Genomic DNA, 23,081 nt, shown 5'->3' on the forward strand with positions numbered 1-23,081 from the left:
AGGGATGGGAGATACCTCTGAAAGCACAAAAACGTAACTATCCATAATATATCGGTTAAAATATCGGTATCGGGTGATATTCGTTGATCAAGAAATTGGCATTAGTCCGATGTGTCAATTTTAGCTGATATATTAACTTCTCAGTATTACAAGTTTGCATCTCTAGCACATTAACAGATGACTGCATCGAACGGTCAGCTATTTTCCGCAAATGGTACGTGTGGAATTTGTCGACTCATTTACCACTTAGAAGAGGTCACAAAGTACAAGCCCATGAAATGTTTTTAATTCACTTTTTAGTTTGGCCGGCAGACCGATCTCTCATTTTCTAAAGAATAAAAAAAAAAAAATGATGTACGGTCACTTCGCTAATTTGTGCTGGTAAACACAGCAAGTTACCGTACGACTTAATATGCACCTATCCGTAAGGGGAAAACCGCGAAAAATGTTTCTGTAAAAATAATGGAACAAATTACCTTGGCTTAACATCACATCATAAGCAGAGCCCGATGAAAAAATGCAGATGTGAGGTAACAGAGGGTGAACACCCCATACCATCCTAGCAGGCCTGCTTTCAGCTGGACGCCCCCACCGTTTTCCTCCACCCCCAAAGGTATCAGGTCTGCAGCATGGACCATAACATTGCCCACTAACTTAGGAAGCTGCCAAATGGAAAACAGCAGAGACACTCATACCCCACAGCTTTTTGTTATAAATCCTTGTGTAGGTAAATAAATCATGTAGGCCACAAGGCATGAGCACGTTCCAGCCCTTAGACAAGGAGCCTCGTGTTGAGTGCGTGTCACGACCAATTAGCACACCCATAACAGCGAGCGCCTCCTGCGAATTTCACATGTGAGGAGGGAAACCCAGTGACGTTAGTATGGATGGCGTGCTTAACGTCAGCAGCATAATTACCCATGTGGAAAAGCACATGCTATATGTAGGCCTACGGGAGCCGAGAATCAGTCATGCTGCATTACGTCCATGACGTTTGACTCGCATTCACGTGATTTCTACTCCCACAACGGTGAAGTGCTTGTCTGCAGGCACACGGCACTGTAGATATAGCACTACTGATGTATCTCAAAGTTGTCCTCTGGAAACCACGTTTTTGCTGGGAGCTGAGAGGAAACGAAAATATAGACTTTCTGGCAGCGAGCTGGGGGGGGGGAGCAAAAACATGGACCGTCTGGGGGTCCCCGAGGACCGGGCCGGGGAACACTTAGAGAGTTTATACTGCATAAGCGCCCTGAGAAATGCACGACAGCTGCATGTTTGCTACGGCACGTTGAAGAGGCTGCCACATGGGACGGTGCATCTACTGTCATCAGAAGATATCAACACTCTTCAACACACGCCGCAGAATTCCTCTCACGAAAAACTCATCACCCACAATATTTGCTGATGTGAGCACGGCCATTCTAACATGTTTGGTAGGGTTGGACAGTATTAAGGAAATAGGGTATGTGCTGTATTTTGAAATCTTGGCGAATTTAATTGCCTAGATTTCAAAATGCCGGAATAACACTGCTTTAGGAAATACCATCAAAATACCATATACCATGGTAAAATGTTTGGACAGTACGACGGTATGAAAAAAATGTGGGTGGCGTGGTCTGTCCCTCCCAATTACATAACATTCACAAGCACAAGAGGGCAAAGAAAAGCCCTTGTTGCCATGTGGCAGAGAGAGAGTGATCTTTGACCCCCCCATAAAGATGGCAGCCAGTGTTTCCTCTCACAATAAGGGCCCTGTATTCTGGGCCTCAGACTGGCAGAGATCGGGAAGGACCATGTTGTGGTGCGGGGCCCCACCCAGGCCTCCGCGTGGACAAATAAAACCGGTTCAGTGTCTGCTAGACACCTAGTGCTGCCTCAATCGTAAAGAGTCTTGGTTAAGACCGCAAAAAAGCAAACAGTCCACACATTATCCCAGTGATAATAAAGAAATCGAGTGGTTACTTATATTTATTTTTGCTTGAAATATTGCGTCGTAAAAATTCGCATGCCATGGGGCAATAACGGAATGTCTTGTATTTCGGTTTCAAAACATTTTTGCTCGACTGCCGCAGGTGGTTCAGGCACAGCTGTTTTCCAACTATGACTGGAAAAATGCAAAAAAACGCCAACTCTAGGTTGATCTTTGGTTGGCCACCAAAGTTCTCACCGTACTTACTTGCTTGTTAAATTTAAATTCAGAACACTGGAAATTTACATCGTGTTGTAAATCACAGAACACCTGTAGGGGCAGCTCACCTCCGCGCCAGAGTATTTCTTGGTGTGGGTAACCAGGTCGTCCAGACACACGTCGTTCGCAGTGGGCATGCTGCGGAACTGAAGCCTGAAGATTTCTCGTCGCGTGGCTGCGTCCGGTAGTGGGACATAGATGATGCGGTCCAGCCGGCCTGGGCGCATTAGGGCCTGGGGAGTGAAGGGAACAGAGGAGGGAGGTGAGGTTACTGAGGCCTCTGCAGGCTGGGGTGGAGATGGAACAAAGGACAAGCCAGAATGGTCCAAAACAGGCCGGCACTGTGCCCACTGCTTTCCTGAACACTAAATGTCCTCATTTAAGTACGTAATAACTGATTCAAGAAAAAGGTTATTTCAAACAATGGTGTATGTTTAAATTGTGTCTTTTCCAGGTAGGAGCATAGAGGAGAACACCGTTAGACAGGAGGAGCTGACTATCCCTTATCAATGCAGTATCAAAACAAAAATGGATTCTGTTTTGGTCTGAGCCAGACATTTCAGGTATTTGAAACAATATCACCATCGAGTAACAATCAAACAAATACAAAGAATGTAGATCACAGGAGTTAGAAGCATTTTTTAGACTGTACAATATCTTTATATGTCAATCACAGTATACTGCCAGAAGGCACCTGAGAGATTTATGGTTAAGCAGAATTTTTAATTGACTAGGACAAGAGCAATAAAAAAGGATATACAACTAGCAAGTAACCTAGCTTAGCGAAGTAGTAAGTAACCCGACGGAGTGCAGCTCAGCCTGTAAGGCCCCTGTGCCTGCGATCGGAATGCTATCGGTTTGAATGTCGTGCTCGGCAGGTAATCACGTCTCCGTCGGGCCCTTGAGCAAGGCCCTTAAGCCCCCCCCCCCAGGGGCTGCCAGATAAATAACCTAACCCTGTGTGTGGATCCCAAGCAGCCGTTTATGTGTGTGCGTGTCTCAAAGGAGAGCATGATGGGATATGCAAAAAAAAACTAAATAATTCCAATGCATTTGTGCAAATGGCAAATAAAGCATCATGACTATTTGGTCACAGGTCTCCTCCGGATTCAACAGCATCCCCACATAAAACAAGATAGAAAGCCAGAGTAGGACCAAACCTACTCCTCTCCCTACCAGACTGTGGGGCTCGGTGTTTGGGGCGCTGGTGCCTATTCCAGACTACATGGGGCACAGAGCAGGGGACAGCCTGGGCGGGGATGCCAGTCCATCGGAGCGAAGCCACCAAACTGAACAAACAGAGCGGGATTCAAACCCCCTCCCCCCCCATGAGGATGTGGGAAAAAGCAGTGCCAGCCGATCGTGCTACGAATATCAAAACAGCCCAGCGAGACCCGCAATGGCACCAAGTCGAACAAAAAAATAAAGTAATTTCCTAAAGAGGAGCGATAAGGCTGCGCATGTAATGACATTTTTTTTTGTTTTGCGAAAACAGGGCCGGGCGACGTGGAAACATGACTTCCGTCATCCCTGTCCCCCCCGGGGGGCGAGCCTGGGACACTTCCCGTTCATGCGGGTTCATGCGTGTGACAGATACCGCCAGAAACCCCACGACCCTGCGCATATTTTCCCACTCATCCTGAGGTCCCATGTGCGCAACCAAGTGGCTGGTAAACACCGGAAAATGGAGAAAATTTCAACATCGCCGCTGTTTCAAAGCCTCCCATACGATCACATGTAATAAACAATGTAGGGAAGTATTTCATGTATTCAAATTTTTCTTGTGAGGGGAGCGTATTTAATGATAACATATGCTTACACCATGCTTACACCTCTGTCTGAATACTGTAGATTACACCACAATGCCCCAGAAATGCTCTTCGTAATAACATTCATCCATAACTTACAGAGGCACTGACATCGGCCAGCGACCTGGGGATAAAGGAAAAAACAAAAGAAGCTCGCATTGTTGAAGGAAAATCAAGACGGGAAGAGCAATAAGAAAGTCTGTAGGGCAAGCAAGTAATCCTCCTGTTCACATTAATCACACGACAGCCCATAATTGCACAGGGCTTATGAGCTGGGTGGAGCCCGTTGCAGAAACCATACTATCTGCCTGGACTCGCTCTCCGAAGACAGGAAGTTTCTAATGTCGTCTTTTTAAAAAAAAAATATATTGAATATCCTGCACACACTGACAAACGCCTGTATATATGTTTTAATGGAAAAGCCATTACAGGCAACCTCCGTGCCTCTAATCTGCCTCTACGCCGCCATCAGAGATCAGCCCCGACACGTCCCCCAACGCGCCGGCAGTGTGACATCTGCGATCCGAATCTCGGCGCAGGGATACGTACGCGCGCAGAACGCACGCACCTGCGGAACCCCGCCGCCGAGGCGAGCGAGCGACTGCAGAACTCATTTCACTGGCTCAAGGCGCAGAAATCCCATTCTACCTCTGCACAAGGCAGGGCCATTCATCAGCTTACAGAGATACTTCCTGTTTTCAGGCAGTTCAGGAGGTAGAACTTCCAACCTAAATACTTGGCTTGGCAAGTTTGGCCCAGAGCTGACGGGTGTTTTTATAACTACCCCGTTCCACCTGAAACCAGTCAACCCCCCTCTAGCACACAGCTGGGGGAGGGGGTTAACCGACAATATACTGACGTTTCACACCTTATACATAAGTAACAAACAATCCCGTTAAAGCTGCCCTACAGAAATGTAGTATCCGTAAACATCACGAACCCTTAATCATTAATAATGCAAATCTGTAAAAATGAATATTAAGAAGCTACTTCAGGCAAAAATTGGAATCAGCTTGTACTTTAAATCAGCGCAATCACCACCTCATAATAAGAGACAAATTGGTTTTGGATAGCAGCAGCTCGGGGCTGAACACGCGTGGGAAAGCTTCCGATGCTCCGACCACTAAACGCCCCCCTATGCCACCCCTCATCCGGGGGCCGCGCACAGACGCCACTCAGCGACTCCCGGGAGTGTCGCTGTCGCTTCATGTCACATGATAATTACACGCCTGCATCCAGGGCGTGGAAACGGAGCGCGGCGCAACCGGGAAAGAATAAGGACGAGCATAATTACACGTCTGAGCCCATGGGAGCGGGAATGTTTGTGCCACAATAGATTGTCGCTCGCTAATTCATAAAATATGAGGTTCCCGTTTCGCAACGAGCAGCCCAGTGAAAATACACAATGGCCCCGAACAAGTATAAACATCATTATAACAGCCTTCCACGAACGGTGACCAGCGCCAGATTATTTCAAACAAAAACCTCGATACGGCACAAAGTTTAATCCATGTTTTGTCACCCAGGCTGATTAAAACCCGTAAAAGGTAATCAAATCGTCGTCAGCCAATTTTTACTAATGGTGGCACGTATACAAACTCTGTGAACTCTGGAGAGCGAGTTGCTCAGTGACGCAGTTTCAGCGACCCGTCCGGCTGGTGACGGCACACAGAACACCATCTCTAAGTGCGAACCATGTCTGGAATGAGTTCCCACGTTAGCCCAGTGGGCGGGGCTTCTCCTCTCCGTATCCCAATCATGCTTGTCTTCTCCGCCAGTGTTTAACAAACATGTCTCTCTAGGTTGGCTTGTCTGCCTGGCATTGAGGTAGGTGGGGGGGGGGGGTGAGCATCAGTTGAGAACTGAGCCAAAAGACACCCACTGCACACCGTCACCCAAGCTGTTGGGTGAGAGCAAGACACCGGCCTGACAGGGCCAATGGCAGGATGTGGGTCAGCGGATCCGACCTCTTACAGTCCAGTACAGTATCCCACATGGATTCAGACACCAATATGGATTCAAAGGCCAGACTTGCATGCACAACATCAAGGCAGCAGACCCAGGCCCCTCAGCTGCACACAGCATAGCGATCTTAATTATCACTCCAAGCCGTCTTCTCTGGGGGGGGGGGGGGAGCTGGAGCTCATGATTGGCTTGTGCACATGACGAGCCTTACTTTCACAGCTATTTGCCATGTCCACAGTCTTCATACCTACAGTTAATTAAGCTGCTAATACCCCACCACTTCTCCCCCAGGAGCCGGGCCGTCTGGCAGAAAGCCAGACAGGCGGGGGCCCCCGATTCCAACCAGTGGAAGCCACCAGTGGGTAAGCTGCACTCTCATGAAGCCTGCTGCTAACTGGCTGCGGCAGCCCAGGTTCTAGGGGTCAAAGAGGCCTGCGCTAGAAGAGGCGCATTCAACAGCCTGCCATTTATACCGGTGTGCTGTGCATTTCTGCTCTGGTCACTACCAAAGGCGTTGTCAGTAACCATGGCAGCTACCCCTCCTTCAGAAAGGACATCTGGTACCTTCCGCTCCAGCCAGATTTCACTGGGTATCAACAAAGGATTCCATAAAACTGTAATGTACACGACTGAATGCGGAACTTGTGTTGCAGGTTGAGTATCTGAATGTGACAGAAGGTAACAGACATCTGGCTCGGTGGATGAGGGAGATTCACGTCCCTGCAAGGTGCTGCTCTTGTACCCTTGACTACCAGGGTAGATCACGGTTGATTACACTCATCTTTTCCATTTCAACCCTTCAATGCACCGTTTCCCAATCCGGTCCTTCGGGACCCCAAGGGAGTCCACGTTTTTGCTACCTCTGAGCTCTCGGTTAAGCAAAAACGTGGACTGTCCTGAGGGTCCCGAAGGGAAAACACTGCTATAATGAAGTATCTTATACACAATAACTTGGAAAGAAAATCGAGCTTGTTTTGCTCACTAAAAATGATTTATAACATAGATTATCATTTCAATAAATCTTTAACTATTAAATAGTGAATTGTCTGAACAAAAGTGTAATTTATTTAATTTAATAAAGCGATTCTGTAAGTTTTTTTTTTTGCATGAACAAAATGTTAAAGCTCTCTGACCTCAGCTGTCTGATACTCCCTGGCAGAGTTTTTTGTAGTGTTTTTGAGTTAGTTGAGTAGCTAGCCAAGCGTACTGCTTCGGAGACTAACACCTCCCACACAGGCCGGCACACGGCAGCCTTCCGTGTGGGAAAATCACAGCAGAAGCAGGTGAGACTCCTGCAGATCCGGGTCGTCACCTGGACCGTCACCTGTGCGCCGGAGCCGTTGGCTGCCACAAATTTTATTTTGACTCAAGAGCCATTCATGTGGACAGATACGGAGACACAGCACACACGTGTAAAAATCTGCAAGGCAGCGAGGTGTGGAAAAGGAAAGGAAATCAAGCAAAGCGATGTTGAAATTTCAGGTCAGCAGCCCCTAAAACAAAGCAATAAAACACTGTCATAAAACGCATTTGTGTTTGCTTTACAAAGAGGCCTTTCCTGAAAGTTGTCCACAGACCGTAGTTTAATCCTCCAGGCCCCCGCCCACCCCAGACCAACGCATGGTTTCCATAAAGCGTCAGTTCTCATTAGCACAGTGGGCCTCTGCAGGACAGGCTCTCAGACGGCGCTGCGCTGGGGCACCGGCCTCAGCGTCCCTGGGACAAAAGAAATGTCCGGAATTTTTCAAACATAGCTTCCCTCCCTCCTTTCCACATCTCTCTCTCTCTCTCTCTCTCTCTCTCTGTCCAGCTCTTAATCCCCTCTTTCTATCTGTGAACACAGGAAATGCTTGAGTAAACTCCCTCACCCCCCCCCCCCCCCCCAAAAAAAAAGCCACCCTTACATTAGCGACTTTCTTCCATGAGACAGTCGACCCTGTGTTTCAATTAGCAAGCGGAAGTTTGAGGATAACAGGCTGGGATGGCCCGTGCTGGGGGGGCAAGGGAGGACAGTGCTGGGGGGGCAAGGGAGGACAGTGCTGGGGGGGGCAAGGTGAGGACAGTGCTGGGGTGTGTAGGAACAAGAATCCTCTCTGACTACTATGTAATATGCCCCCCACCCCAGCCAATATGGGGCACCCCTCCACTTGGCCACAAGTCCACAGCCCCCGACACGTGACCAAATAAGCTGCTTGGGCGAGTGAAGATGGGGGGGGGGGGGGGCAGTCCACGTCCCCCCAATCCCACACACAGGCACAGCACCCCCTTGGACACTAACGACCGAGCTGCCAATCCTCCCAGTCAGTCCCCAGCGGGGGCCCAGGTCGCCCCCATCACGCCAGCTGCTGACTATCCTCTCTTCTGAAAGAGTCACTCTCCCAACCAGCCTCGTCCATCACGCCTTTAATTCTGATTAATGTTTTGAATTCCAGCCACGCTGCTTCTTAAACAAAGATGCAAAAGGGAACCAATAAAGCATGTATATGTCAGAATTAGAGAGTCCGACCGTAATATATTAACCACATTCCCTAAGGAGAGTCATCTATGAATGGAAAAAATAAAGCATAAAATATGAAAACCAAGCCAGTGAGTTTCTAATGCACATCCCACTCTGTGACACAGCACCCGCCCACCATGCGTGATAACGGCCACACAAGGAACAGGAAGTGATGTCAGGATAACTCCGGCTCCCACCTGGGCGGCAGGTGCCTCCTCGTCCTCAGCTGCGCCCCCCCCCCCCCCACCCCCACCGCAGAGCTCAATCTGGTCTCCATGCAGGAGTGGCCTAACCTGCAAGCCTGAGCCCATTGTCCTCCTCGTCGCTATCCCTCCTCCTGTCCGCGCACACTCTCTCCCGGGGGACAACCGGCCCCTCACATCCGTACTCAGATCCTCATCCTGGGGAGGCCTTACAGCTATTGTCCGGCAGCGTGCAAAACTTCCAGGTTTTTAAACGCCGGGCAAACAAACTGCGTTCATCCTAATAACAGCCGAATGTCCAGTTTGATTCATAAGCTGTCGGCAGACAGAGGGACGCATGTGGGGCTCCGTCACCTCCTCCTCGCCGGCGAGTGAGGCGCGCACCCGCCAAACTACCAATCAGGGATCACAGATACAGTTTACACTGACACATGGAAACATGTTGCTGAGCTTTTCCTGTGTAATATAATCCATTTTATAATACATTATACATATATACACACCACATCTTATAATATTATGATTGCTGTGACATACTTGAACATCCTGTGAGGGTGAAGAGAGTATAAAGAGACTTTTAGCGATGCCATTTACATATTTATTTATAACCTCGTTGCTAGGCAGTATTAGCAAGATGCATTAGCGGGCCGGTGAGCGTCCGGTGCTGCCTTCCGTCGCGAGTCATCACTCGCGCCCCCACCTGCCCCTCCCCTTGTCAGCAGGCCGCCGTTTGTGCCGTGACGCTCGGCGCTGCTTTGACGGACGAAGGCCGTCCCTGGGGTCCAGCCCCAGGGGTGGGGGACACACCAGACGCGGGAGAGCTTGAGTAAGACGGGCGTTATCAGCTCGATCTGAAGGAACACTACACCATGCTGAACAGCCCCTACCAAACACCCCACCCAGCCCCAAGTCTGGCTTCTGTTGGCAGAGTGGCTGACAGACATCCTCCAGGGGCACCTGCCCGTCAGCACAGCTTATCTGCAGCTCACAGGGCTTTTACCAGCAGATTGGATCTGGTTTCAACCTCATAAAATAAATAATAATAAGATGCACGATATATCGGTTAACATATCATCATGGGCGAATATTCGTTAAAAATCAAGATATGGACATAGGTCACTTTTAGCTGAACCTAAATGTTATCGGTATTCAGAGTTAGCAGCACCAGAGTTAAAGCCACAATCACGGAAATACTGGAGATGATCGGCCATTTCCCCTAGTGGAGGATGATGCATCCCGTCGGCTCATTCACTGCCCTCCGTTGCCAAGCTTGCTCTCACCTACGTGTGCATCATGGAGTGCAAGATGAGATGAAGAAAATCAATTAATAGTTGTTTTTATTATACGCACACTAATAATACTCAGTGTAGCATCATTCTGTAATCTGCATCAGCGAGCTCAGCAAGTTTCACTGAGCTCAGTCATTAGCCGGTCTTCGCATCTGCGATATTAGACAAAAAAAAATATCGTATCGATCAAAAATTCCACATCGGTGGAAACCAATAATGCTAATTATAGTAACAATACTAATAATAATCGTAATCATAATAATGAACTGGGAAAATGAGGGGCATCTGGCTTGCGAGAAGGACCTGCGTTACAGTTTGACACAAACTGACAGCGGCCCATGAGCGCACCCCCCCACCCCCCCCCCAGACCGGAACGTAGCGTGACTGGAACGGAGCAGGTTGGCGAGATGGCATGTGGGAAGAGGGCTGGGTTGGGGGTGGGGGCACCAAACACCCCCGAGGTGAATAACACATGAAAGAAAAAGGCTTAAGCTGCACAAAAACAGCAATTAGCAGCAGCCGCTGTGCCCCCCCCCCCGAACCCAACCCACCCTGCTGCTGCCAAGCTGCCTGGTGTTGGGTTTCGTGGCACAGCAAGGCGATGCCCCCCCTCCCGGAGCCCCGCCTGGCACAGCGGGTAACTGGACCCCATGCCGAGGGTGAGGAACCCTTCATTTCTCCAATGAATCTGTTAGTGTGCCCGATGTGTGCTGGGCCATGCTGTTCTGCACAACTCTGTGGGGGCCATTTCTTTGGGGGGATATAACTGCACAGCCTGGCCGCTGACCCCAACCGCCAGTCCCCCCCCCCCCCCCACCACCCACCCCCCCCTTACTCTCGCCGCTCCCTGTCAACGGTCTCCACCCGCACAAGCATACATGGGACGTGGCGGCCAGGCCGGCCATACCACATGGGCTCCCAGCCCGGAGAATCCGGAGCCTGGAAACGGAACACAGATCGTCCGTTAGCGAGTCCCGCCGCGGCCACTTCCACCCAGCCGACACGGACGGTTTAGCCCACGTTCCGGTTCAGAGCCGAGCCGCTGGGGTACGCCACATCACCGCCAGCTCCTTCCCACGCACAGCCGTAAAAACGACAGGTGGAACGTCCCCAGCATGGGTACGGAGCCAGCAACCCCCTGGGGCACGCACTGGCAGTATTCAGATTTTGAAACACACGTGTACACATTTCATCATTTAAATGGAAAAAAATTTTAATCGGCGCAACATTGAAGTGTTCGGTTCCAAGCCCGGGTCCGAGCCCAAACCCACAAGTGTGTCAGTGCTCCAGAAGCAGTGAGATCCGAAAGCACACTGCACAAACAAGATCAAAGATGGGTCAGTCAAAGGTCACACGTGCATTTTAACATAACTTCCGAAAAATAAGCAAAAATCTGTTTAACCAAGACTGCAGCAGCTTTGATAAATTCATCTCAATCTGCTACACGTTTGAAATGTGCCGTTCGCCTCACTTGTGCATCGCTTTCGACGAAAGCATCTGCTGCACAAATAAACGTAAACGTGCGAGAAATGATGGTGCTCAAAACCATTATCTGCAGGCTCTCCCTGACCAACATTCCCTGCAGCTGCATCAGAATCTGCACATGCCATAAAAAAATGTGCATTATACAAATCTTTATACATATCAACTACTTTCTTATAATTTTCTCCTGCAAAAGCAGCCGACGTGCATCACGGAAACGTCGCTATTTCCAGGCGGACGCGTCTTAATTCCGTTTATCGGTTTCCCTGACGTACGAGGAGAAAGAGTCGGGGCCTTTCATGCCCGCGGTCTCCGGCCCTCCCAGACCGCAGCCGAAATGAATCAGGGGCCATTCGACTAACTGGAAGCAATTTGAATGTGTTCTGTGCAGATAATTGCCAAGGGCCCGAAATGAAAGGCTTTTGCTGTGGTAATTACTGGATGCAGCAGCAAGGGCAATAAAAAAGTAAAGGGGGGTGGCGGGGGGGGGGTTATGACAGGCAGGTATTAAAATTAAAAAGCAGACAGGAAGGCAGTGCTTCCGCAGACATTTAGAGGGGATGTGTCGGAATGAGGAGCCAACGACGATCAGGGAGGGGGGGGGGGTGATTTGGGACCAGACAGGCTGCCTCACAGCGCTCTGCGAGAGCACATCTGCTAGGGGCGTCTCTCCGCTCACGGTACCGCCATCTTCACCACGGGGTCACCAGTCCCCATATCCGACGTTGTTCCAGCCGTTGATATTTTGTCGGAACATTGCTCAGAATAGCCCCTGCCGGAGAGCTCGGCCCGCTCGGCTCCGATTTCATTTACCAGCGCCTCATTTACCACATCTCATTTACCATGGTATTTCAGCTACCCTTGTGTTTCTCAACTTAAATGAAGCTGTCTTACCCTTATTATGGTTAAGATACGCACGCACACACAGACACACAGACCTGTACTCATATCTTTATGGGGACCGTCCATTCATTTCTATGGGCAAAGCTCTAATCCCAACAATGACCACCTTAACCCCCACCCAGCCCTAACCTTAACCATAACTAAACAAACAAAACATGAGACTTTCGGCATTTTTAGCTTTTCGATTTCGTTCACAGGTCTTTGTGGGGACCTGAAAGATGGCACGTTATATTTGCGAAACGGTTGCCATGATGACACTATAAGCACCTCAGGAACGCGGAACGGTCACATGGTCAGCCAACCGGGAGCATTCATGGCAGCCACACCCAGCCCCATTAAACAACAAAAAAAAACATGCTGAGGTGAACCGTGAAAGTCACCGGCGTAAGCCGTAAGCAGCCCTGCCGTCAGCTCTGCGCTTGGCTTCGGCGTCCGTGTGTGTTTCACAGGCCCCTGCTAAAAGTGATGGACGGCTATGTGCCATTCTAAAGTGAGTGCAGTTATTGGACCATGACCTATGGCAGACCGTGGCAATTCCATCTCCTGACAAACTCCGTGGGATTCTATATGCCCCAAATAGGAAGGTACAGCCAGGTCCGGCAGCCTTAAGGGAGACAGCTCTGGCTTAGCTCCTGGACCCAGCGATTTTTGGAGTGATTCCCCTGGGTGGGAAAAGGGTACTTTAATTTAATCGCAGTCCAAACTGTAATTATCCCTTTGAATGTTAATCAACATGGGAGACTGGCCTACTTTGCTCCGTGCGCCGATTGATGTCCTACAGAAGGCTGCTTCTGCGGTCTGTGTTGGCCTTTTTCCAAATTAGCGAGAGTGCGCTTAAAAACAACCACAGAAAGCACTTATAAATCATCACAATTACAGCAGGTAAACGGCCTCCCTCTAACACAGTGTTTGCCAAGCCGGTGGTCGGAGACCCGCAGACGGCCCACGTTTTTGCTCCTTCCCAACTCCCTGCCCAGCAGTCCACATTTTTAGCTGGGACGGAGCAAAAACATGGACGGTCTTCAGGTTGGGGAACACCGCTCCGTCTGAGGCAGGAATTTTAAATGCTTTAGAATCCGGGGGGGGGGGGGCTTGTTGGTTTGGATGCCGCAAACTGCAGGAGAAGAACAGCTAATTGAGGCCTTCACTTCCGGGAGGTGAGGGGGGGGATGACCTCTGGAGCGCGGAGCACTCCTCCAGGTCAGACTGCCTGTCGCCATGGTGATGACTGAGGTGGGGGAAAGGCACTAACAGGCCACGCCGGGGGGCCCGGAAACTGGCGAGCAGGTGACAGACGGATGGATGGATGGAGTCAGCGGGGGGCGGCGAGATGACAGCACGAGAACACAAGGTGTCGGGGGCGAGTCCCTCCAGCGGTGACCACCGCTTACTATAGCTGTCATAGGTGAGCAAAAAAAAAAAAAAGGTTGGCTCAGGGTGTTAATTAATCCCGGGAAAGTTTATAATATTACACCATTGTATGCTGAACAGGGCTATGCATGCAGTGCTATCAGTTACACTGAGGATGCCATTCGAGAGAATGACACGAAGATTTCACATACACCATTAGGCTTGGGAGACTTGGTATCCGCAGAACGGGTGAGAGGCATGAAAACTGGGGCACCTCCATTTTTTTTTCCCCCCTTTTTGGTGGAAATACCTCAAAGGAGTGTCTGACGATGACGGATATGCGGCGCTTTATGGGAGGCTGCCGCTTTGCACTTTCCTGTGACCCCGGGAGATCCGGAGGGAACGCCGCAGCCTTAAGCCGTCGGACCCTTAACGTCCAGACCGGGCCGCCAAGGCGGGTAAGTGACACGGACATCACAAGCCCGCCGCCAGGGTACCATGCGGAAAGACAGACGATTCTTTTGGTCCATTAGTCAAATATTAATAGCAAGGAGCATGGCATATTTAGAAGGTTTCCATATAGTACAATGTGCATTTGAACACACTGGCTATAAATGCACTAAATACACACTTTCAGCTTTCTACAGAAACACCTCCAGAGGTAGAGGAGGCTCGGATCCCATCCATACCCCCTGAATACAGCGAAGAGAAGTCGAATCAATCAATCCATGCCAGGACATTTACGTCTCCCTCCTGAAATATATTAACGCTGGTGGAAGCACAGAAACCGATGAAGGAAATCTGCCTTCAGGTAGAACGCAGAATAACAAGAGTAGAGTAAATCCAGGCCACTCAGAATTTCACTGCAGGAACCACATCAAAGATGCGAATGGTTTACGATTCCAGGCCAAAATCCATCCTCCTTTTGTCCTTCCTACAGAATGGCTTACTAACAAACATGCTTGTTTTGGAAACACATAAAAAATTCTATTCTAATTATTTCTCCGATAAAAAACAAGACGACAGCCTAATTCAAATGCAATCAAAAAAAAAAATCTACCAACATTTTTTAAATCAGAGCAGGAGGGTAGGAGGGCGATGCAACACATGGACCAGTGACCTGCTAAACCCTTATCCTCAGTCCATGTCCCCCATCCCAGAATGGGACCCCCATTGTAGGAGTGGTCTCCCATTAAATGAGAGGTCTCTCATCCCAGGATGGGACCCCCATTGTAGGAGGGGTCTCCCATTCCATGAGAGGTCCCTCATCCCAGGATGGGACCCCCATTGTAGGAGGGATCTCCCATTCCACGAGAGGTCCCTCATTCCAGGATGGGATCTCCATTGCAGGAAGGGTCTCCCAATCCACAAGAGGTCCCTCATTCCAGGATGGGATCTCCATTGCAGGAGGGGTCTCCCATTCCACGAGAGGTCCCTCATTCCAGGATGGGATCTCCATTGCAGGAGGGGTCTCCCATTCCACGAGAGGTCCCTCATTCCAGGATGGGATCTCCATTGCAGGAGGGGTCTCCCATTCCACGAGGGGTCCTCCATTCCATTTTCTTTCTTCACCAACATACTCAGCTGCATAAATGGGGCGATTATAATTACAAAAGAAAAACACTGAACACAAACCTGCATATCTAAGGAAAGTAAAGGGGGAAAGGGTAGTGTTACAAAACGCATGACCTGAACACAGGCTGAGGATGACTGTGCCTATTTGTAAGGTATAATCATGGAAAAGCAGCAGTCTCTTTAATGGCCAGCAGATACTCCATCGCCTAATCCTGACTGCTGCTGACTTTAAACACGGAAGCGAATACATGAGTCAGAAAAGCCTCCGCAGCGACAACGTCACGCCACTCTGGGCCCCCCCTCCCCCGGGCAAGTGGGTGTGTTATGACGTACTGGAAGGGAGAAGACTGCGGCGCGGTGACCTACACCAGTGCGGGGGCGCCCATGTGGCCCGGGACGATGTGGCCAGACCATGGGGGAACACTCTTCATTCCAACAGGTAATTTAACGCCCCCCACCCACACAGACAAAAATGACAGTGACCCCCCCCCCCACCCCACCACATCACTTAACAGCATATTCCCCCAAGCCTTGGGAATAAAAGCCTTAACCTGCCAGCCTAAATCTGTCGGTGAGTCTCATCACTCTTCAGGGGAGGGAGAGAGAGAGAGAGGAAGAGAGAGAGTGGATAGAAAGAGGTTTAAGTAATGGCGGAAACCAGTCTGACCTGGAGTCATATTCAAAATTGGATTTAGCACCAGGAAAGCTCTAATATTTCCATAAAACAGGAATGACTGGGAACACTGGGAGATGTGTCGTGCTGCATGGTGCACCCTCTCTATCCCTTGGCTGGAGGGTCTTTACTCAATGAGTATCATAATAGGACCACTAGGGCTCTGAGGCGCCGTTCAAGGGGGGCACACGCCATCGCGGCTCACCTCCACTCCCCCCCAGGTGTCAGGCGGCTGGGAATGCCACCCCGCCCCTCTTACAGGTGCAGGGAGGAAAGGCCTCAAGGAACAAAGGAAAGCCCTTGGAGAAGACGGCGGGACTCTCCCTGACTGTTTACGGACGGGCGAGGTTTATACAAAACCCAACACAAAAAAGAGACTCTTTTGTATCGCTTAATCGACGCAGTCGAGGCTGTGAACATCCGTGCTTCCGGAACGTCGCAGCCCCGCCCCCCACCCCCGTTGCGTGACCCCGTCCCGATGCGGATGCGAATGATTTGTTTTGGCAGATGATGCCCTTTGTGTCTAAAAATACTCCCCTGCATTTGCACTCCGGCTCTATTTGCAAGTGCAACAGCTACCGCTGGGGACTTGACCTGAAGAACGACTCTCCCGGTCACCCATAGGACACACGCAGATCCACAAAAACAAGGTCAAACTAGAGCGGGGGAAAACGGATCAACACCCAGCCGGCAGTAAGCGATACTCTCGAAGCCATCCGATCATAAAGGAACAATGGCTTGGCCCTCTATGCAAGAGCTGATACTTTGCTGAACAGAGATACCCTTTGCCTGCGGTGGCTCTTAGTTACAAACAATACGCTGGTGTTCCGCGAAACGTTCCAGTGAAGGGCTGTTAGGTGACAGCTATACGTCTTCATCTCCTATTAAATTGCTCAGGAGAAACGGCCCAGAATTATATGCACTGCAGGCCGGGGGTGCAGAAGCCCCCAGCACGCTGTTCTATGCAAACCACCGCCCAGTACAGAGATTTTTTCCTATTCTAGTGAAGATTATCTTGCAGAAGAATAGCTAGATCTGGGGCATTTTGCTTGCCCTCCACACAAGGTGAAGATCACAAAAGGGACACCTGTGAAAACACGGATGTGGTCTCTGCGTAGCGTCGTCTTCCCCGCCCCCTACGCCCCCCTACCCCCACCCCCAATCAGCTCCTTTTCAAAGCGGCTTCGCCCCACGGCCACAAGAATGGCAAACAACCCTTTCAGGAGCCCCGCACTGCCCGGCTCGCCTTTCACGTGGCAGGAAGTGCCCTTCAATGGAGCTGCAGGTACAAGCCGCTTACCACTCATTGACAACAGAGGGAGGGAGGGCGGGAGACAGAGAGATACAGACAGAGAGACAGACCATAACCAAAAAAAAGCATATACAAGAATGTACACTCATACAGTCACTCAGGCATTTTAGATACGCAGCCACTGTGCAGACCACCACACCGACCACGACAAGGGTCGCTAGACAGATCATCACACAGACCACAGTGCAGACCACCAGTCAGACCTCCACACAGGTTTATCACATAGACCACATTACAGACCACCACACAACCCATAGCTCAGACTACTATACAGTCCACCATGCAGATCAGAGACCACCATACAGTCCACAGCGCAGTCTACACTGCAGTCCACCACACAGACCACAGTGCATGCAGACCTCCACACAGACATACACACAAATCGAGTCAGCGAAATATCACTGCTCTTAAAAGAATCTTTGATTAAAGTTTCCCAAGACTCCAGAATAAATTCGGCAAAAAAAAAAAAAGACCCAAATCACACCCGTAAGATTAAAATTCTAAACTGGAAAACAAACCACTGTGTCTGTGTCAAAGCCTGGATAAGACTGATTACAGCACTGATTGGCCGCTTACCCTCTTTAGGCCATGTGCACAGAGAGATCACGTGTGCAGCCCCACAGTGCAGTCTGTGAGCTCACGTCACGCATGTCTCCAACCCCAGACTGATACAAAACGGCTGCAGATCCAAGAGGTTCTTACCCCGGGGTTTTAAGAACCTGACACCAAATTCTCACCACTATATATGCCCAAGAGCAGCAGTTAGCAAGACAAACCACAGACGGACCAAAACAGCAGAAATTGCTTTGACGAGCAAAGCATCGCAAAGAAAAAAAAAAAAAGCATTTTGGTTGCTAGCGAGTCAAAGGCAATGCGTGCAAGGAGGTGAAGGCATGCGACAGGTTCTTCCCACCCATTTAACACATGTGCAAAGTTTTTTGAGGTCTTTGGGGTTACTGTAGCATTTTTAAACTCGATAATTAATTACTGCAGCTCAGATTTTGCACCATAGAGGACCTTGAATATTATGTAAGACTTTCAAGGGTATGACAGAATCCTTTGAAAAGACAACACTTCTCTTTGTAGCAACATGAAGGTCAGTGTAAATAAAAATGCTATCAAAACAACAGACACCACAAAAACACAGTTTTTTTTTCCTTACTGTTTTCCTTGCTTGGGGAAGCAACTGCTAGAGTATACTATATAAAGTACTTCTTTAATGCAATCAATCACCTCAAGTGAACTTTTAAATTCATAAACATTTAGCATGAATGACTCACCTCCCCATTCCATTAAAAAAAAAACACAGGGCTTATTTCCAGCAACCTGGACATAAAAACACTGATATCTCACAGGAGGTGTGAGTCATTGGGGAGCATAATTCAACAGGTCAGACAACCTCTTGAAAGCAGGAAGTGCTCCCCCCCACCCCCCCCCCTGCATGCTCTGCTTTCTGTTTACCCGCCAAACCTGCAGTACAAACTCATCCCAGAGCTGCTATGTTTGTTTGCACAAAAGAAAGAAATAAACAAATAGAAATCTGCAGAATTCTAAAAGCAAAAGGCTGAACAAAGGTTCGCCTCCTTATTTTCCTTTAATTTTCAAACAAAAGAAAACAAAACGGGATTAAAAGGAAAGAGAGAGTGCACACGCGCACACACACACACACACACACACACACACACACACACACAATGGAATCAAAGGTCTCTGGTTCCGGGGCTTTAAGAACGGAGAGTGACAAAAACAGGCTCGAGGGCTGATTTGGTGCCTTTCACACGTAACTACAGGAACTCCGAAAAAAAAAGAAGCCTCCCTTTAAACCATGTTTAAAAGCCAGGATGTCGATGCAAGTCATTGATTTAAGAAAGAAAGAAAAAAACAACACAAACAAAACAAAAAGGTTATCGGCGCTGCGCATCTAGAGAGCGGTGCCGGCATGTGCGAGCGCGGCTGCAGCCGATGCAGCCCTGCTGGGAAACGGAAGGGATCTTTATCTCAGATAGCGGCGGGCCTCCTATCGCGGCTCTGCGGGATCATTGTTCGCCTCTAAATGACATCAGATAAACCGGGGCTGTCCTGCTGCTGTGCAGGTGACATTTCTGGAATTCCGCGGTGGGAACGGCGGAAACGTGCCAGTTGTTTTCGCCCCGACAGACCACGAAATAAAAAAAAACAGTCACCACCATGGCGGGGTGACAACAAAGAGGCTCGTTAAAGTGAACCGTTTGCCAGCGAGCAGATATTTACACGCATCCGCCATCGCGGTGGATTCCCAGCACAGAATGGGCTATCGTCAGCTATTTCGCTTGCCGTGTAAGGGAAAACGTTCCGCCATCTGAGAAGATTAAAAACGATCTGGTAATGAGAGGCGCCGATCGACATTGGTCACTGATGGGGGAGGGGGGGGTAACGTCCCTCCAGGGTCTGGTGGTCCTCTGTGTCACGGCTTCCTACACCTCACTGGGGCGACACCTGCAGACAGGCCATCCATCAGTATTCCAGCGCTTGGTGGGAAAAATCCACAGGATGTGAAATCTGCCTGGGGGGCCATCAAAAGGCCACTGACCCCCTCCCCCCCCCCCATAGGAATCCTCCCTCTGTCCTCGGGGAGTGCCATCTGTTAACAGCCTTGTGCCAATCTGCCCCAGGTGAGAGGGTAATCTCAGGATGTTTGCTTTAGGAACCCAGCTGGGAGGAGCACCTGCCCACCAACAGCACCTCTGAAATAAAACACGCACACATGCAGCTTATATGTGCAGAAGCAGAAAAAGCATGTACAGTAGCAAAAAAAGAAAGACACATACCCCCCACTCACACACAGCTGCGGCCTCAGGAAAAGCCTCAGACGACTGTGTGTATGTATGGGGGGGGGAGATGGGGCTTTCCCTAGGCAATTCTCTGGGGGGCAAAGTTTCCTCTGTGACCAAACTTCCTGTTTACAATCAGAATGGCGACCTGCTGCTGGCACAGGGGGATGCCTGGGGGGGGGGGGGGTGGTGGTGGCATTTTGGAGGAATTGAGCTTGTGCTCTGGAAGGATCTGACAGCTATACAGCCTTGGCTGGTATTTATAACATGGAGCCTTTTAAAAATGCCTGCCTCTCACAGCTCAGGAGGAGGCAGCAGAGGTGAGTAAATCTCGCAGGATGGTTCTGTGTGGGCCCAGGTGCAGAGGCATCAGCACTTCATCCACTGGGTGTGGGTGATTCCAACAAATTTCCCGGTGGCGGAAATATAGCCAGATATGGAATGTGTAATATCCAAAATGCATCACTCACTTTCGAAAGTTATCTACAAACTATATCTCAGAGCTCTTCCGTCCAACTGCATGACTTCCAGAGGAAATGGAGACGTTTTTAAAAAAACTTCTGCACCCTCCAAGGCGCCCGATGGCCAAAAGGTCTGAGCTCCGTGACACCTACATGGAGAGATACAATCGGAAGCGCCACAGCTGAAAGGTGGCGGACAGCTGCGAGCTCATGTCCCAGGTTTGTTTGTGACAGTCCAGATTACCCGAGTCAGGCGTTACCACGGGCTCTGCTGCCACCACCCCCGTCCACACAATGGGGGCTCAGAACCGAGTAAAGGGGCCCACTGACAAAGCGGACCGTGTTCTTCTGAACATTCAGACGCCGGCTCTCCCCAGAGAAGTGCAAAGCGTGAAGAAAACACCAGAACACAACTTAGATTCAAAACCTGCAAGATGCCCTCAAAAGCTGTCATCGCTGTCTAGACGTATGTTCAGGACCCACACCATGAACTGGTGTGACGTCCATCTTGGTGTTTTGTAAGATGTTGTTATAGACATACTCATGAGATAACAAGTGACAAAACAACAATCAGAGACGGGTAGCCAAGACACTTTCTCTGCCACAAAAAATCAAAAAGTTAGTGCATCAGCTTGGACAGAGAAAAGTTGTAAATAAATACACCTGGTGCGAGACTCCGGGGCCGATTGCAATCGGACTGTCAAGGGCTTAACATGTCGGCACCAGGAGACCACGTCTGGAACCCAGAAACTCTTGTTTGCACTGGCCAATGATGCAGATCTGCTATAATGAAAGGCAGTGTCTGGTCCATAGCCAAAGGATAGTTAATTAGCAAAGCATGGGCTTGGCTGACTGTCCCCAGGGCGCTGGGCTTGGCAGGACCAACCGGGACCATGCTCTTCGTCATGGCCCACAGCGCGTGCAACATAATGACCTGGACTATTACACCAAACTGGGGCTAATCCACATTTCAGGCCATGCGAACGACTGTATAATTATCCCATCATCATGCTCAGAAAATCAACGAGGGAATGTCACACAAAATTCGGCATACTGACTCAGAACTGTGACCGCGTAATAAATAATAAAAAAATTAAACAACAAAACAAACAAACAAATAAATAAGACCTCACACAGGGCTTCGGCGACCTGTCCTCAGGAAAACCATGCAGAAAAGTTGCTTCACTGATGGTTGGAGGTGAAAAGAACAACAGGAAATGCAGACCTGCCCCTTGTGAATTACCCCGTAGCAAGAAAACGGTATGTATGTATGAAAGGATGAATGAATGAACGAATGAAAATGCATGAATAAAATAAAAAAAATGAACGAGCAAATAAACAAACTAGTAAATAAATAAATGAACAGACAAACAAATAAATAGACACAACAAGAGAGACATTTATTTAGGGCTAGAATTTTCTTTACCTTTTTCTTAAAACAGCAGCTGTTCAACGTACAGGCTGCCACATCCGTGGAGACAGAGAGCTTGATACCATCATACAGAAATACATGCTGTGTGTGGTCAAGGACAAGAAGATTGTACTGCATCATAAGAAGGCAGTTCAAGTGAATCCTCACCTCAAAGTTACAGTAAATCAGCTGAGAACAATAACATAATACAAGCATAAAGCCGTAAAGAACAGAAGGAAGTGAGGTTTTCACCCTGAATTTCAGCAGGCTAAAATCCCCAGTTTCAAATCAGAGAAGAAGGCTATACGAGGTTTATGGACTAGCCCTGTATGAAGAGATTAAAAATCAACCGCTCTACGCTGTTTAAAACATCTAACTTCAAATTTATGTAGCAGATTTCTAGGGACGTTTCCATTTGTGGAGCCCCTAAATCATGCGCTTCCTCTTCGAACTGGTCAGCAGATATCGTATAATCAGGAGCAGTCTTGCAGAAGTGTAAACTGCTTTTCCAGTTGTCAGAATGCATCTTCGCCGCTGCTCAGGCCCACATGCTGTAACTCATGCCCTTTGACAAACATATGGAAAATTGCTCTGCCGTTTTATTCCACGAACATTCCTTTCATCTCAAAAAAAAAAAAACAAGAAAAGAAAAAAGAAAAATATTCATACACAGGATTTCCTTTCTGGTATTTGAATAAGTATGCAAAAAAAAATTATTCAAGATGAGTCACAGAGAGAGTGTGGGACAGGACGTGCAAAATAAGGTAGTGTACTGCAAAAAAAAAATAAAATTATATGTACTTTGGGCCATTCCTAAATGCATTTTTGTAATGCGCTGGGCACATACCGCAGTAACAATTACAGTGATGACGGACACTAAAAGCACAACATGGAGCTGAGACCTCCATCTCGTAAAATAAACGATGTAAAGCTTTAATTTTCAGCCTTTGCAAGGGGAAATTGTCTGAACCCCCCCCCCCCCCCCCCCCCCCCCCCCAAAGTCAAGATGGTCCAGTACAATACACTTTGGATAACTTTGGACGCCAACTGAGGAACAGCCAAAGGGTAAAGCTGCATGGCTTTCGCCTAAAACCAATTAAAATAAAAAGGTGGGACGTACCGTCAGTTTTTGTTAGGGGATGTCACTGTCC

At 49.0% G+C, this 23,081-nt stretch overlaps 1 protein-coding gene across 2 annotated transcripts in view; it reads right to left on the reverse strand.

The window, feature by feature from the left end:
- Positions 1-2,199: 2,199 nt before the first annotated feature.
- The window catches only part of spata5 (spermatogenesis associated 5), a 64,489-nt gene continuing 43,607 nt past the window's right edge, over positions 2,200-23,081 (reverse strand). The window contains exon 15 of one of the 2 annotated variants that reach the window (XM_049002630.1): positions 2,200-2,424. In XM_049002630.1, coding sequence (XP_048858587.1) covers positions 2,215-2,424 — 210 coding nt within the window. In that variant the 3' untranslated portion in view covers positions 2,200-2,214. Of the gene's footprint in view, positions 2,425-13,959; positions 15,273-23,081 lie in introns of those variants that run through there. The other variant, XM_049002629.1, reaches the window with a different exon arrangement.

This window comes from Brienomyrus brachyistius, unplaced genomic scaffold (assembly GCF_023856365.1).
Source record: "Brienomyrus brachyistius isolate T26 unplaced genomic scaffold, BBRACH_0.4 scaffold70, whole genome shotgun sequence".
In the NCBI taxonomy this organism is placed as follows: Eukaryota; Metazoa; Chordata; class Actinopteri; order Osteoglossiformes; family Mormyridae; genus Brienomyrus; species Brienomyrus brachyistius.